The sequence below is a fragment of the Talpa occidentalis genome, unplaced genomic scaffold, assembly GCF_014898055.3.
Source record: "Talpa occidentalis isolate TD23 unplaced genomic scaffold, MPIMG_talOcc4v2.1 talOcc4.7, whole genome shotgun sequence".
Classification (NCBI taxonomy): Eukaryota; Metazoa; Chordata; class Mammalia; order Eulipotyphla; family Talpidae; genus Talpa; species Talpa occidentalis.
Genome location: NW_023605083.1, coordinates 117,211,845 through 117,225,889, shown reverse-complemented (window position 1 = coordinate 117,225,889; position 14,045 = coordinate 117,211,845). Strand labels below are relative to the sequence as shown.

Here is a 14,045-nt window from a genome sequence, read left to right as displayed (position 1 = left end):
GTGTTTTTATTTTTTTTTTTTATTTATTTTTTTAAAGATTTATTTTTATTTATTTATACAAGCACTGAGTACAGTCAGAAGCGCGGGAGGGGGAGAGAATTCACCAGAGCCAGAGCGGGGAGCAGAGCAGGCAGAAGGACCGAAGGACACTGCTGAGGGGAGCAGCGGGTGGCAGGAGAGGTCTGCGCGCCATGTGGGACCCTCCTCTGGGGGCCGGGGAGCAGCCGGGGATGGAACCGGCGCTGCAGAGGCTGCGGGCAGCCTCACAACCCAGCGCTCAACCGCTGCGCCACCGGGGAGGCCCGCCTCTGTGTTTTTAAATGAATGCACAAAGGCCAATGTTCGGAACGGTCTTTATTGGAGCTTGGAATGTCATAGCAGTTCACCTTAATCAGAGGCAGACTGTGCGAGAATGAGCAGCAACAGTGGTGGACACCCAGCAGGGGCATCCGGGCTACATTAGGAATCTGCTCGCCTGCGAGCAGTACACGGGCACACACACGGGCACACGGGCACACACACGGACACACATGCGCACAAACACATGTGCTCTGACACAAACACACCCTCACGTGTGCTCACACACTCCCAGCAGGTCTGAGGCCAGGCGCCCCATCTGTTTAGTCTGCTCCTCGCTTCTTGGAGAGGACTTGTCGGCTCTGGGGGGATTCAATGAGCTGAGTCTGAAGGAAACCACTTGAGGACCAAGGAAGGAGCTGGAAGCTGCAGGCTGTTTGCAGTTGGGGGGCAGGGACCAGGTAGATGGAAGAGGCTGCCAGGGACCAAGCAAAGGGAGACTTACTGGGACACCAGGGCCTGGAGGAGATGCTAGAGGTGGGGTACAGGGAGGGGTGGGGGAAGGGAAAAAGGCTGTCACCTCTCTTTCACACATCCACCCTCACAGCTGGGGCCAGAGCCCTGGGCATAGGGAGACTGGGGAGTATCGAGGAGTCCCCTGTGTCCTAGGAAGGCACTGAAATGGGGAACAGATAGATTATGGAGAGCCTGGCATCGCCCCCAAGTACACCGGAGGAAAGGAGGGGAAAGACAGAGCAAGATGGGTCTTACATGCCGATTGTCTGGGGCAACAAGACTGGGGGAGCACAGATTCTGCTTTCCACCCAAACATGGGTTGGCAATAGGCTGAGATGCAGCCCCTCTGGCCAGCAGAGGGGAGGGGGTGAGAACCAGGGCTGCCCCTTCCGCTTCCAGGGCATGAGTGGGGGAGCCTGGCCTTGCCCGTGTGTCCGTAGGGGTGGAGGCAGGAGGGAGGAACCGAGCCTCCTGCCCCGGGGCCAGGGCTACCAGAGCACAGCGCCATCCAGGTTCCCATAGCCCGGCTCAGCCCGCAGCCGCCAGTAGGTGTTATTAGTCACCCACCACTCCTTCCCGCTGCTGTCCGTCTGCCGCCTGGGGAGGGGGTGTGGAAAGGGAAGGTGAGCACTCACAGTTAAGGCTGAAGGGCCTACAACACCGGCTCCCACTGCCTGCCCCACCCAAAGAGGGAAGGGGCTGCAGGGGAGGAGGGAGGGGCTGCATGGCGGAGCCAGGCGGAGGGTGGAGGCACCTGAAGAAGCGTGCCTGGTGAACGATGTTGTTCTCCTCCATCACTTTGCGTCTGTCTCGCTGAAGCTGCTCAATCCTTCTCTTCTGGGCCTCAGCGGCCTGTATGTTCCCCTCTTCCAGGTACCTAGGCATCCACTGGTGAGCGGAACCATCCCCTCCAAGCCCCCCAAGGCCTCTGTCTCCTGCCCAGCTCTGCCCCCAAACAGGTAAGTGAGCAAAGGACACGGTCCCGGTTCTACTGGGAAGCCCACACGGAGAGGGGAAGAGCCTGGTGGCTCAGGCACCGCTCGCCTGGCACTGACCTCTGGTCGGGCCGGAGCCGCGTGTCTGTGGAAGGCAGTGAGTGTTTCAGCTCTGACGTCAGCTCATTCAGCTCCAAGGCAAACTGAGTGAAGCCGAAGTTTCGCTCATGGTCTGGGGGCATTGAATCTGGGGGAAGGCCAGGGGCTGAGGCAGGTGGACGGCACCACAGCTGCCCTCAGCCCTGCCCAGCCCTCTCGACCTCCCCACTTACTGGGTTTCCAGATGCACTGGCCACCAGGTGGAGGTCCCCGGTACAGCCCCTCGTGCCACTTCCCAAAGAGTCGGTGGAGGACGCGGCCGCTCCGGCTGAACACGGCGCCCTGTACCTCATGGATGTTGGAACTCCAGTACTTGGCCTGGCGTTGGGGGGGCAGGGGGCTTAGGGAGGTGTCCCAGCTCCATCCCCAGGGCCAGCTGCTGGGGGCAGGTGGGTGGGGCAGGGGGCATGCCCACCTTGCAGAAGGTGATCTTGCAGTGGCAGGAGCTGTCCTGGGTGTTCCGGATGAGCACCTCCCCATAGTGTTCAATCCAGCGCTGGCCGCTCAGGATATTGTGGATGCAAGACGTCACCTTGTTCCACTCAAAGTGGTCCCCAAACCTGGGAGAGGGACAGCAAAGCAGGGCAGAAGGCCAGCCTGAGGAGTGGGGGCTGCCCTGAGCCAGGGAGCGTGTCTCGCCAGAGCAGGTTACATAGAAGAAGCCCGGCAGACAGGCTCCGGCCCTCGGTTCCCGCTGCCGTGGGGGCGGCCAGGGCACATATACTATCCGTGTACGCCGCACTCCTACTTACTCCTCTTCTGTCATTGAAGAACAGACTGGAGACTTGGAGGCAGCTGTCTTTTTGCTGTTTGCATAACTATTAAGTGGCAGTGCCAAGACTCCCAGACAGACCTGTAACTCTGAAGTCAAGGATCTCCCCTGACCCACCAGGCCCCAGCGAGCTGCTGGTCCGGGTGGGGCAAGCCCCTCTCTGGTTGTAACTAGCTCAATGAGGATGTTTCAAATGTGGTTTGTGACCATTGTTCTGAAATCATTTTGGGGGGTGTGTGTGTGTGTGCGTGCTAGCTTCAAATCTCAAATGCATTTCTTACTGTGAATCATGGCCCCAAAAGTGTGAAAACCACTGAATCAGCTGATCTCGGTGAGCCCTTCCAGCTCTGTAGCTCTAAGATTTTTTTCACATTTCTTTATCGGCCACTGCTGCAAATACAGGTGTAAAATGTAGATGCTGCCCTCCCCTAGCAGTGCCAGCCAGCCCTTCCTTCCTCTCCCTGCTGCCTCCCACCCCTACCTGGTGGTTGGCCTGTGGGTGGGCCTGGCTGCCCACCTACTCACCTGGGCAGGCTGACATTGACAGTCCCCACAGGCACAATCTCCAGGGATTTGCCCCAGAACTTGTTCTTCCACTTCATGTCTGGAGTTGGGTTAGGGGATAAGCAAAGATAAGACCAGAGTGTTTTAGCCCCCATCTGCCCTTCACCCCCAGCACCACGGCCCCCCTCACCTTGCCAGAAGATGAAGTTCTCAGACTCCGCATGACACGCCGAGATGGGGGGATGGTGGGAAACCTTGGTGAGCAAAGACGGTCTCCTGAGGACCTGGGGCCTGCTCCTGACCCGAGGTCCCCCAAAGTCCCTTACCCCCATCCCCAGTTCCCCTATGACCCAGAAGACCAGTTAGTTCCAGGTCTGTCATCCTTGGCCTCCAGCCATTTCCATCATCCTTTTTTCCTCCAAGGCTCCCACAGTTCTCTTTCTCACTCTCTGCCCTTGAGCCCTCCTTGCCAGCTTTGCTAAGGCACTTCCCAGAAGCCCTGCTCAAGCCCCTAGGCAGGTGGTGCCTCCACCCAGCCCTACCTGAAAGCCAGCCCTCTCCTGAGGGGCCTCTTCCCCCACCAGCTTCTCCCCCAAAGCTGTCATCACCCTGCAGCCGCCCCCTAGGAGAGCCTTGTCCCCCTTGTCCCCCTTGGAGCTGTTCTGCCCCTGAAGCCTTGAGCTCCAGTGGCCACAGCCTGCCCTTGCCTTGCTCCCCATTCCCTGCTGCCCACAGCTCCTTCTGGTACCAGCTTTGTCTCGGCCTGTCAACCCCATCTTGGCTTCTCCTTCCCTCCCAGCTGAGACTGCTCCGTCACCTCCACCCCCTCAGCAGTACCCTCGACAACCCGCTGCCACCCCTCACACAACTCCCAGCACCAGCCTCCTCCCTGCAGCCCGGGCTCCTTGCTCTTAGGCACCATCCTACCCAGCCTAGACATACGGACAGCACCCGCTGGGACGCTTCTGACTGCACCGTCCACATCCCTACATGCCACCTCCCAGGGCCTGGGCCTAAGCCATCCTCTCAATCCACAACCAGAGAGTGGTCGGACACCAGGAGCCAGCAGCCCCTTCTACTTCCTCACAGATTTATGGGCTCCCCTGGGCCCCCTCCTCCTTCCACCCCCCCCCACACCTTCTATATTTCTTTCTCTCCAAATAGAAATCTCTCCTGTTCCTTCCATCTTAAAAAAGAGTAAGCCTTTCCTTTCTGGACGTGCACCTATGCACGGAAGAAACCTGGCAGTGGTGTCCCCTCAGACGACGCCCTGAGTGCTGTCCACACTATTGTACTGTGTGGGCTTTTAGCCATGTCTTCAAAAACATGTAAAGTCGAAGCAAACAAAATCACTTCAACTCTATCCCCTACCTCACCCCCCTTTCTGCCCACTGCCTCCCTCTCTCTCATGGTAAAATTTTTAGAAATAATCTACATTATTCTCTATTTTATCTAATTTTTCACTTCCAGTTTACACCCACTGTAAGCCAGCTCTGCCCCCAGCCTCTGTCTGAAACCTCCTCTCCCGGGAAGCCACTCACACCCGCCCTAAGTCCTCCCCCTTCACCTAGGAACGCTTCCCCTGCCGGTCTCCTCCCCACACCCTCTCCTGGGGCTGCTTTGTGACTTCATCTGCCATCTAGGTGTCCAGATCAGTCAGCGCCACCCAGACTCTCCCAGGAACTCAGGCCTGCAGGCCCCAGGGCCTCCTGGACATCTCCTCTTGGAAGCCAAGGGAACAAGGAAGCCCATGTGGACAAGGAATCTCCCTAATTCAGCCACCTACCTCACATACTCTCCATCTGCTAAGCGGCATTGCCATGCACCCACCAAATCCCCCCACTGTGAAATCCAAGGGCACACCAGGCCTCTCCCTCTCGTCAACCACCTCCCCATCCCTCGCTCGGAAGGACATCCCCTGTGGTCCTGTCAAGGGGGACACATAAATAGCTCTTGGATGAAAGGTTCCCCCAGTCCACACCAGCCCCTATGTTGCTAGTAGAACGGGCTCCCGAGGGCCTCCTCTGACCCACCCACACCCTCAAGGACTGAGGGTCCCTTATGAAACCACCTCCAAGCAGGTCACTCCAGTGACTCCCCACTGTCTTCAGGATTTAATAATGAACAAAAAACCCTCCTAACATCTACAGGCATTTCCGGGCCTGACCCAGTCTCGTCTTCCAGCCCCATGTCTAAATTTCCACACATTGCAACATCCCATCCTCCCTGCCGCCTTGTGCTCCTGGCAGCTGGACTCCAGTGTATCCTCTAAGACTGAGCTGGAGGTCACCTCCGGAGCAGGCCTTCCCAGAGGGAAGTGAATGGCCCTCCCAGCCTGCATGACCCCGGCTCTACAACAGGGCGCAGCAGCTGTTTCTGGCCGGCCTCCCACACTGAGCAGGGAGCTCTCAAGCAGAGAGCTCTGCCCATGGCATGCTGCTTGGCATGAGCCAACTGCTGGTGCTCTCCCCTCATGCCCTGAAGCCCAAGTGCCCCCTGGTCCCAGTCGCCTACCTGCTCGCTGATGAAGCGGAAGCCCCGGTCAGGCCGCTCACACTCGTAGGTCTCCCCCAGCACAGGGTTGAAGGGCTTACAGCCGGCCCGGTGATAGGTAGAGGAATAGGCCGAGACTGCGAAGGCGGCGACATACACCTGTTGTGGGGGAAGGGCACAGAGCCAGTCCTGGGGGTTCAGGGTCGAGGACCCAAGAAGGGGCTGCAACCCTACTGAAAACAAGGACTGGGGTCCTGGGGTAGAACTTCAGCAGCAAGGAAGAGCCCAGTAGGGCTTTCTGGGAGACAGGACCCCAGGGGTGGGGGAGAGGCAGCCCTGGCAGGGTGGGGTGGGGTACCATGCGCTCGCAGGGGTCAGCGATGCAGCTGGCCTGGTCCAGGAGGCTGCTGTATTCCAGCTCCTCGCAGAGGCGCTGCAGAGTGTTGAGTGGCTCGTTGAGCTGCACGGGCATTGACACCTTGGATAGGTCCTTGCCGATGTTGTTCCGCAGTATATTCCACAGGCTCACGTCAGCCCCGGGGCCACTGGCCGCCGGCAGGCAGCGGCGGCGGGGAGGCCCTGCAGCTCTCCCTGGAACACACCCCCCTGGGGCCCCAGCTTGTCACTCTCCCTCTGGGCACCAGCATCCAGACAGTAGCCAGGCCAGCCCAGGTCCTGGCTTCCACTTCCCGAGGTGCTCCCAGGGATACTCATTCCCAGGTCCGGCCCTCACTCACGTGGGCAGGGTGGCAAGGGTCTGACTCTTTTTTTATTTTTATTTATTTTTTTTGTGGGACCCTCGCGATGCAGAGGCTATGGGCAGCCTCGCAGCCCAGCGCTCAACTGCTGCGCCACCAGGGGAGGCCCAAGGGTCTGACTCTTAATGAGCTCCCAGGGCCATGGGGCTGAAGGGTATTTGGGACAATTCTCACTGCCACAACCCTGTATCCCAGAAGCCCTTCCTGAGTCCCCACCCTTGCCTCTATTCCCTTTCATAAATGCAGAACCCCATGTCAGAATGCAGATTATTCAGCCTGTTTTACAGATGAGAAAACGAGCTAAGTAGTCAAATGACATGTCTGAAGCCATACTGCTAAAAAGTGGCAAAGTGGGCTCTTCCTGCCTATCAGGCCCTCTGAGAGTCTTCCTGGTCTAGTGTGACAGAGGCTAGCCCGAGGGCCTGGGCCCCCAATCCCACCCCCCAGTCACTCTGGAATATTCTACAGCTCACAGCCTCCTGGGGTCACCTCTGGAAACAGTGTCCAAAGCCGTATTAGCTCAATGATCATAACAAGGGATTGTCTTCCCAGAGGCCTGGGCCATGGACCCACCGAGTTCCTCTGCCCACCTCCAGCTTCCCCCAGCCCCCACACCCTGGCTGGCACCTTTCTGACAGCGCTCTGCTCCCCTGAGGTCCAGCACCTCCTCAGACAGGCTGGTGGTTATTTCACTGGTGCACGACTCTTCCTCCTCTGAGCCCTGGGCCGGAACAGATGACAGGCCGGGCAGACTAGGCCTCCCCCTGGGCAGCTAGGCAGTGCCCAAGGCCTGTCAAGACTCTGCCCAGCTAGCCCTTTGGTGGGAAGGGGAAGAGAATGTATTTGGGGGTCTAAGCCCTAAGGCACTGCCCTGGGGCACCTGGCATCAGGATGTGCGGGGAGGGGGAGGGCCTGACCTCAGCAAGTCGGGGGAAAAAAGCTCAGGGACTTAGTGAGATACAAGGGAAGTTGGGGATTACTGCGACTCAGGGTCTGGGGGTGAGTGCTGAGGCTAAAAAGGGGTCCCAGGAAGAGGATGGTAGTAGAGCTGAGGCAATGGTCTCAGAAGCCCCCTGCTGCCCCTGGGGGATAAAGCATGTCAAATAGGAAGAAGGGTCCACAGGAGGGATTTCTGAGCAGGCCACACACCAGCAGGTTTGGACATGTTTCCAGCGCTGGTGGCTGAGGCAGTTGGAAAGGAATTGGGAATTTACAAATTCTAATCTCTCTGGATATCCCCTATATTCTCAGGGTCTCTCCCATCTCAGCCAGCTTCCCTCCTGCCTCACCTCATTCTCAGAAGAGCTGGCGGACAGTAGAACCTCACAGGCATCAAAGAACTCTGTGTGGGAGTCGGCGAGGGACAGGATGCTGCTCTGGGACAGCTGGGGGGTCAGCTCTCGCCCCTTCATATACAGAGCTTCTTGCTGTGGACAGGACACAGGTCAGGCCCCAGAAGCCAAGCCGGAAGAGGCAGGCACGGCTCCCCATGGCCTGGCAGCAACCTTGAGTGTAACCAGGGACTTCTATCTGAATGGGAATCGCTGAGCAGAACACACAGTGGCACAAGCATGGGGAGAACACCTCCTGACAGCAGGACCCAGGTTCCATTGCTCCCTTCCTGGGCATGGCCTCAACTCCGCTCCAGGCCTTCTGCAGGGTCAACTCAAGCAGGCCCAATATTAACCCTGTGAGGTAAGTGCAATTATCACCCCCACTTGCAGATTGGGACACTGAGGCTCAGGGTCATAGATTCTGCACGCAGCGGAGCCAAATTCAAATCCACAAGTAGGCCCGGGTTTGTTAAGACCCAGCTCAGCCAGTCCACAACTGAGCCTAGGCCCATCAAGTAGATCTTTTGAGTCTGTTTCCTCATCTGTGAACTTGCGGCTAAGAGCACTGCCTCACGGGACTCTGAGTTAAAAGGGAAAGTCCACTTGAACACTTAAGGGATGACCAGGACCGGCCTCTGCTGACGGCCTGAGACAGGGGTTGGAGCTCAGATTGTGGGGCTTGTTCCAGGTCTGAACAACCAGGTCAACCTGGTTGTTTCAGGTCAACCAACCTCGCCTGCTCACCTGGGGATGAGGCCCAGGAGAAATGGTGCCCACAGCCCTACCTCCTCCGGATTGAGGGAGCTGAAGGAATCTGCAGTGGTGTCCGAGGAGGCAGACAGTGAGTGGAGGCGCCTGGAGCTGGCTGAGGCCTCAGAGACCTGCAAGGAGCAGGCATGGGACAGGGCACCAGCGGGGTGAAGCCCTCCCCTGGCAGGTTCCTCTCTGCAGGGACTGCCTCTGCCACCCTCACCCCAGATCCAGACCTTCCGTCATCCCCATGCCCACTGTCCTCATGTTCAAGCCCTCTCCTCCCGCCAGCCACCCTGTCCCGAGCCTCACCCCCATCCTGGGCAGTTCAGAGCCCTGGTGCAGGTCCCTCAGTCGGTCCCGTTCAGTGGTGAGGGCGGCCAGGACGCTGCTGAGGGAGCTGTGCACTGTGGGGGCAGGGCCAGGCTATCATCATCTCCCTCTCCCCTCCCTGCCCCCCTCTCAATGTTCCTCCAGTGCACACTCACCCTTTTGTGCCAGGGCCCAGAAACTACGCTGCAAGTGGGCATAGTCTGGAGGGGGCAGCCCTCGGGGGCCCGAGGGGTCCCGGGACTCCAGGTAGCGAGACAGATTAGGAACAGAGCCATGGAGACGCCCAACCTATGAAGAGAGGGGGTGAGGGGATGGCTGCCTTTGGAGTGCCCACCCCAGCCCCTGGGCCCACGCCTGCTCACCCGTCCAATGCTATCGTCCTTGGCAAAACTCTGTGTGCACCACATGCGGCTGGTCCGTTTCCCCTTCTTGGGCCTCTCAGTCGTCACTGAGGCCTGGCAAGTCAAGGTGGGGGACTGTTACTCTTCGGGGGGGGCAGAAATGGACAGCGTCCACCAAAGCTGGAGAGGGCTGATGGCAAGGGAGGAGGGCACAGAGGCAAGGGAGTGTGAGGAAGGCCAACGCCTGGCAGGTGCGTGAGCACAGGAGGAAGGGACGGCTCCTAAGGGGCAGGAAGATGACCCTGAGCCGTGTGGACAAGGGGGAGAGGCAGGAGGCAGATGTGTGACCATCCAGGAAAGGGGCCTGGGGGCACGTCCAGGGGCGTGATGGAGAGGAAGCTAGCAAGCAGGAGCAGACCTGGGCAGGACCCACTCCTCTGGGACCTCACCTGGTGGGTGGGGATGACGGGGGCGGAGGGAATGCGGTGCAGAGACTCCAAGCTCTGGAGGAGTCTGTGTAGTTCCTGGAGCTTCCCCTGACACTCAGAGAGCTCTGTGGGGACAATGAAGACGTCCCTCTCCCAACACTCCCTGGGCACTGCAGATCCTGTTCCTCAGCTTCCCTTCCTCCTCCAAAGACTTCACCCAGCAGCTATGGAAATCCTGACACTGTCTTCACCCCCCCTCCTACCACCCCCACAAGAAACACATTCCCACCCTTGGTCTGGCTCACAGAGTGCAGCTCCCCAAAGGGCACTATCTCCAGATCACACCTTCCCTGCTGAGGGCCAACACAGCACCCCACTCCAGAAGCCAGTTCCAGAGCACACCCCTTCCCTGGTGCTACCACTCAGGACCCCCCGCACTGGCTTACAGAGCCTTCCTGCTTTTCCTGAGTTCCGGCCCTGTGTCTGTCTGTGTGCCAAGGGCACGAGTCCCACTGTGCTCAGTTAGACTGGGGCTCCCCAGCAAGTGCCTGAGCACCCGATCAGCTTAGGGGCAGCAGCTGTCTCCCCCATCAGACTGGGGCTCTGAGGTGGAGAGGCAGGTGACATTGTTTTCCCTGGGACTGCTGATGGCTCTTGGACCGACAGCGTGGGCCTCAACATGGAGGCAGTATGGGGGCTCACCATGAGAGCAGCGATCTAGCCCGTCACTGTCCCTCAGCCAGGAGGACACCTTCTCCCGAGCACCAATGCCAGGTAGAGCTGAGGTACCACCTGCTCCTGGAAGTTGAGCACCAGGAACCTGTGGGAGGTCAAGGGTCAAGGATGGTGCGCCTCCCCTTGCCTCACAGTTACCCGAAATCCACCACCGCAAAGTCCCAGGTCAACTGCACCCACCCCAGATCCCCTCTTGCCTTCCGGTGAGTGGAGCTGGGCAGAGGGCCTCGGGGCATGTCCAGGCGCTGGGTCAGGCGGTGAGCACGCAGCTGGGCCACCCAGCTCTGGAACAGGTCCTGGGATTTGATCTGCAGAGGTGGTGGTGACGGGAGAAATGCATGTAAGGAGAGAGTGCCTTCCGGGAGCAAGAAGTTGGGGCTCTGGTCTCCAGGAAAGCAAGGTCTCTCCCCAAAGTGCCAGGTCATGTCAAGCCCCTGGTAGGGAGATAGAACTCAGCTTCCCCAAGTGTCTGAGCCCCGGCTCTGTGCCTGATCACATACCCGCCATCAGAGGTGGTTCGCCACGGGTCACTGTCTACAACGGCAGTTCTCTTGGGCTCGCAGACCTCAGCCCCCGCCCTCCTCTCCTGTGTGCCCTGAGCCTCTGCCAGGCTGGGGGCTAAGCCACCACCTGTTTCCAGAAATGTCACCTTGAGGTGGTAGATGTTGTCTTCAGTGTCAAGATCAATGCGCTGGGCCTTTTTGTTGATGGACATGACAGACAGTCGGACATCAATGGAGCCATGAAGCTTCCCCTTGGTGATCTGGGGTGGAGGGTTAGTGGGGATCGGGCAAGTAGTTTTAGGCTCTTAGAGTCACAGAGCCAGCATCTTCCTGAGGCCACTCTGGGCTAAGTCACGGTATCAGCAGGGCCCCAGTCACCCTCCTGTGCACAGAACCTCCACTAAGGAGCCAGAGAAAGGAAAGCTTTCCCAGCCTCAGGAATGGCAGGGCTGAGGAAAGAAACACCCTCTTACAGAGTGTGGGCCCTGAGGCCTGGGAGTCCTTGTTTCCAGCACGGGGACAGGACAAAGAAGGGAACAGGACAAGGATGAGGCTGAACAAGTTCCCGTTACTTGGGCACTCACTCTGTGTCAGGCTCTATCCTGAGAGCCCTTAGGAAGATGATGACATTACGAATGGGTGAGCCCACTCCCGCATCTTAGAGACTAAGAGCTGAGGCCCAGGGAAACCGTTTGCCTGAGACCCTCTCCCAGCCACTGCTGTGCCTGGGGTCAGAGCCTGCTCTGGTCCATTTCAATTTTGGAAGCCCCTTGCCTGCCCAGGACATTCTGGGCCCAGACTCCTCCCACAGCCCTGGCCGGGCCCCGACTCACGTCTTGCCGAGTGGTGGCATAGTGAAGGATCCCATCCTCAAGCACAAAGTATCTCTGTGGCACCACGGGTGGTCAAAAGAAAAGGGTATGGGGGCGAGAGAAACCACATAGATGGGTTTTTCTTCTCCTCGGCAGCCTGCTCTGCCCAGCAACACTCCCATGACCCATCCAGCCCCAGCATCTGGCCCCTCCCTCTGCCCTACCCGCCCTACCTTGTGCCAGCCCTTCAGAGGCCACTTCCTCTTCTTGAGCAGGTGGCCTTCCTGTCGCTCCGGCATGATCCCTTCAGTCCCCGGCCTGCCCCGAGGTTCCTCCACCACCTCCCACAGCTCGGAGGCCTGCAGTCCAGGACAGAGAGGCAGGGGAGTGGCTGGTGAGGCCACATCTTCTTCTCCCCTTGGGCCAAGCTAGTGTCCCCCCACTTCCTGTCCCCCCCACCCTCAGACCTGCTGGGCACTGCTGAGCTTTACAGACTGAGTGCTTTCGGCCAGGGAGGGAGGGTCCCTCTCCTGAAAGTCCATGGAGAAGGGAGCAGCCACTCCCTGCTGAGGATGTAGAACAGAGTGGACAGGGAAGGATGTCACCTGGTCCTTAGAGGGCCCTGGAGGCAAGAGAAAGACCCCATTAGCACAGACCCTGGCATCACCTTCTCTGCCTCCGACCCCTCCTACCCCTCTGGCACCCTCTGTGATAAGAGTGCGCCAACACACCATCCACTCACCTGCCAGCCCCTCCAGCAGCCTGACCCTACCCACCCTGAGCAGTCTCCCTGCACACACCCAGCGGCTCAGCCACTGCTCAGAGAGGCGGACCGGCAGGCGGCAGGCAGCCCTGTGCTCAGAGCAAACCGCGAAAAGCCCGCCCAGCCCCACCCTGGGCACACATTCTTGGGCTCCAGGAAACACTTGGTGCTTTCTCTGAAGGCTTCCCTGGGGGTGACCAGGGGAGTGAAGGAAAAGGCTTCAGAGGAATTCAGAGACTGGACAAGCAAGATCTCAATCCAGTTCTTCCTTCAGGACCCCTGTACCCCCCACCATGCCTTGGGTCCACCCTGGCTTGCCACACTCTTTCTGCAGAGCCCCCTACCCCCATCTGCCCTTTCATCCCAGCTCCCTACCAACTGTTCTCCATTTCCTCTAGTTCTTGGACTCCCATTCTCTAAATGGGGAAACTGAGGCCTCAGATGCCCCCCCTTTTGTCCTGTGCCTCCTCCCATCAAAGATTTCCCCTAGAAGTCCCATCTTAAAACCTCAGTCCTTCCCCCTCCCAGAGACTTGCCATCCCCTTTCTACCATCCCAGTCCGTGGGACTCCTGCAGTGGACCACCCACCCACCCAGCGTAGGGGGCTGTGCTGATGGAGACACTGTGGGAGGGGAAGACGTGGCCAAGAACATGCCCAGGTCCGCACAGGCCCCGCAGCAGTGCCCATAGGCACCCCTGGCACCAGCCCGGGCCATGCTGGCTCCACGGGGAGATCAATAATGCATGAGGCTGCATGTGTGAGAGGGGGAGGGGACCAGAGGGGCGAGGCTGGCCCAAGGCTGGGGAGACAGCTCAGCTCTTTATGGAGCTAGCAGGCACCTGAGTTGCTGAGGCCAGGAAGTGACAGGAACGTGCCAGGGCAGGGGTGTTCGGGAGATCGGGGCTGAGGGGCCCATGCAGCAAGAGGTTGACTGGGGCACGAATGGGGAACTCCTGCATTCAGCCATTGAAAGTTCCCAAACTCTTCCAGTGTTTGGATGTCTCTGTGCCCTTTCTGGCCCCCCAGGATCCTGGCTCCTCACTGCTTGTGGCTGGGGGAGGCTCTGTCAGTAGGATGCAGGGTCGGGGTGAACCAGGTGGGTGTCCCCACTCCACCTCCATTCCCGCCCGGTCCCCGGAGGTGCAAACCCACCAGCTTCAGGTGGGAGGAAGCCCTCTCGGGGCAGTCAGCTGATGCCAGCGCGGCCCCCTTACCCCAGGGTCCATGGACGTCAGTGCTCCTTGGCCCGTGCCGCTCTGCCTCTGAGTCACCGTCTCCGAGTCGCCTTCTCGCTCCTCTCTGAGCTGAGCAGTGGCAGCAGCTGCTGCAGGAACCAGGAAGGAAGGAGAGTCGGAGCCTCCCCTCCAGCCGGATCTCCCTACCTCCCCCTCCCCCGGCCCCTCCTCCCGCCAAGCTCTGGGCGGCCGCTCAGCTCTGCCCCCCTGCTCCCGGGAGGACTCAGGGCTGAACGGACTCCCTAGCGCAGAGGTGGCTCAGGAATGGGGGCACAGTCCCCACTGGCCCCCACTGGGCACAGTTCCAGATGGATCACAGAGAACCGGAGAGCGGTTGGCCTCAGGCCAGCAGTGTAGAGGGTTTACTGAGACTAGC

General features: G+C 59.3%; 1 protein-coding gene across 4 annotated transcripts; it reads right to left on the bottom strand.

Annotated features, from left to right (window-relative positions):
- Positions 1 to 346: 346 nt before the first annotated feature.
- OSBPL7 (oxysterol binding protein like 7) lies at positions 347 to 13,796 on the bottom strand. Of its 4 annotated transcripts, XR_005121924.2 has the most exons (24): positions 13,649 to 13,796; positions 12,138 to 12,292; positions 11,904 to 12,029; positions 11,692 to 11,745; positions 11,005 to 11,118; positions 10,553 to 10,663; positions 10,323 to 10,440; positions 9,642 to 9,745; positions 9,214 to 9,306; positions 9,007 to 9,139; positions 8,831 to 8,925; positions 8,554 to 8,649; positions 7,724 to 7,861; positions 7,062 to 7,155; positions 6,035 to 6,282; positions 5,698 to 5,835; positions 3,374 to 3,437; positions 3,205 to 3,283; positions 2,323 to 2,467; positions 2,081 to 2,225; positions 1,869 to 1,995; positions 1,568 to 1,690; positions 878 to 1,410; positions 347 to 772 (listed from the first exon to the last, which is right to left on the bottom strand). XR_005121924.2 is itself a non-coding variant. In XM_037493416.2 (23 exons), the coding sequence occupies exons 2-23, from the start codon at positions 12,210 to 12,212 to the stop codon at positions 1,302 to 1,304; spliced, it is 2,529 nt and encodes an 842-aa protein (XP_037349313.1). In that variant the 5' UTR covers positions 12,213 to 12,292; positions 13,649 to 13,796; the 3' UTR covers positions 347 to 1,301. The 4 variants fall into 4 exon arrangements, 3 of the variants coding, with proteins under 3 accessions (XP_037349313.1, XP_037349314.1, XP_037349315.1); XM_037493416.2 differs by having other exon boundaries at positions 347 to 1,410; XM_037493417.2 differs by having other exon boundaries at positions 347 to 1,410; positions 2,081 to 2,189.
- Positions 13,797 to 14,045: the final 249 nt, after the last annotated feature.

Coding starts and splice junctions, on each gene's coding strand:
- OSBPL7 (XM_037493416.2), bottom strand. CDS start 12,212: ATGGACTTTCAGGAGAGGGACCCTCCCTCCCTGGCCGAAAGCACTCAG. Junction 11,119..11,691: donor ATGCCACCACTCGGCAAGAC/GTGAGTCGGGGC, acceptor CCTCCACCCCAG/ATCACCAAGGGGAAGCTTCA. Junction 2,468..3,204: donor GTCAATGTCAGCCTGCCCAG/GTGAGTAGGTGG, acceptor TCCCTCTCCCAG/GTTTGGGGACCACTTTGAGT.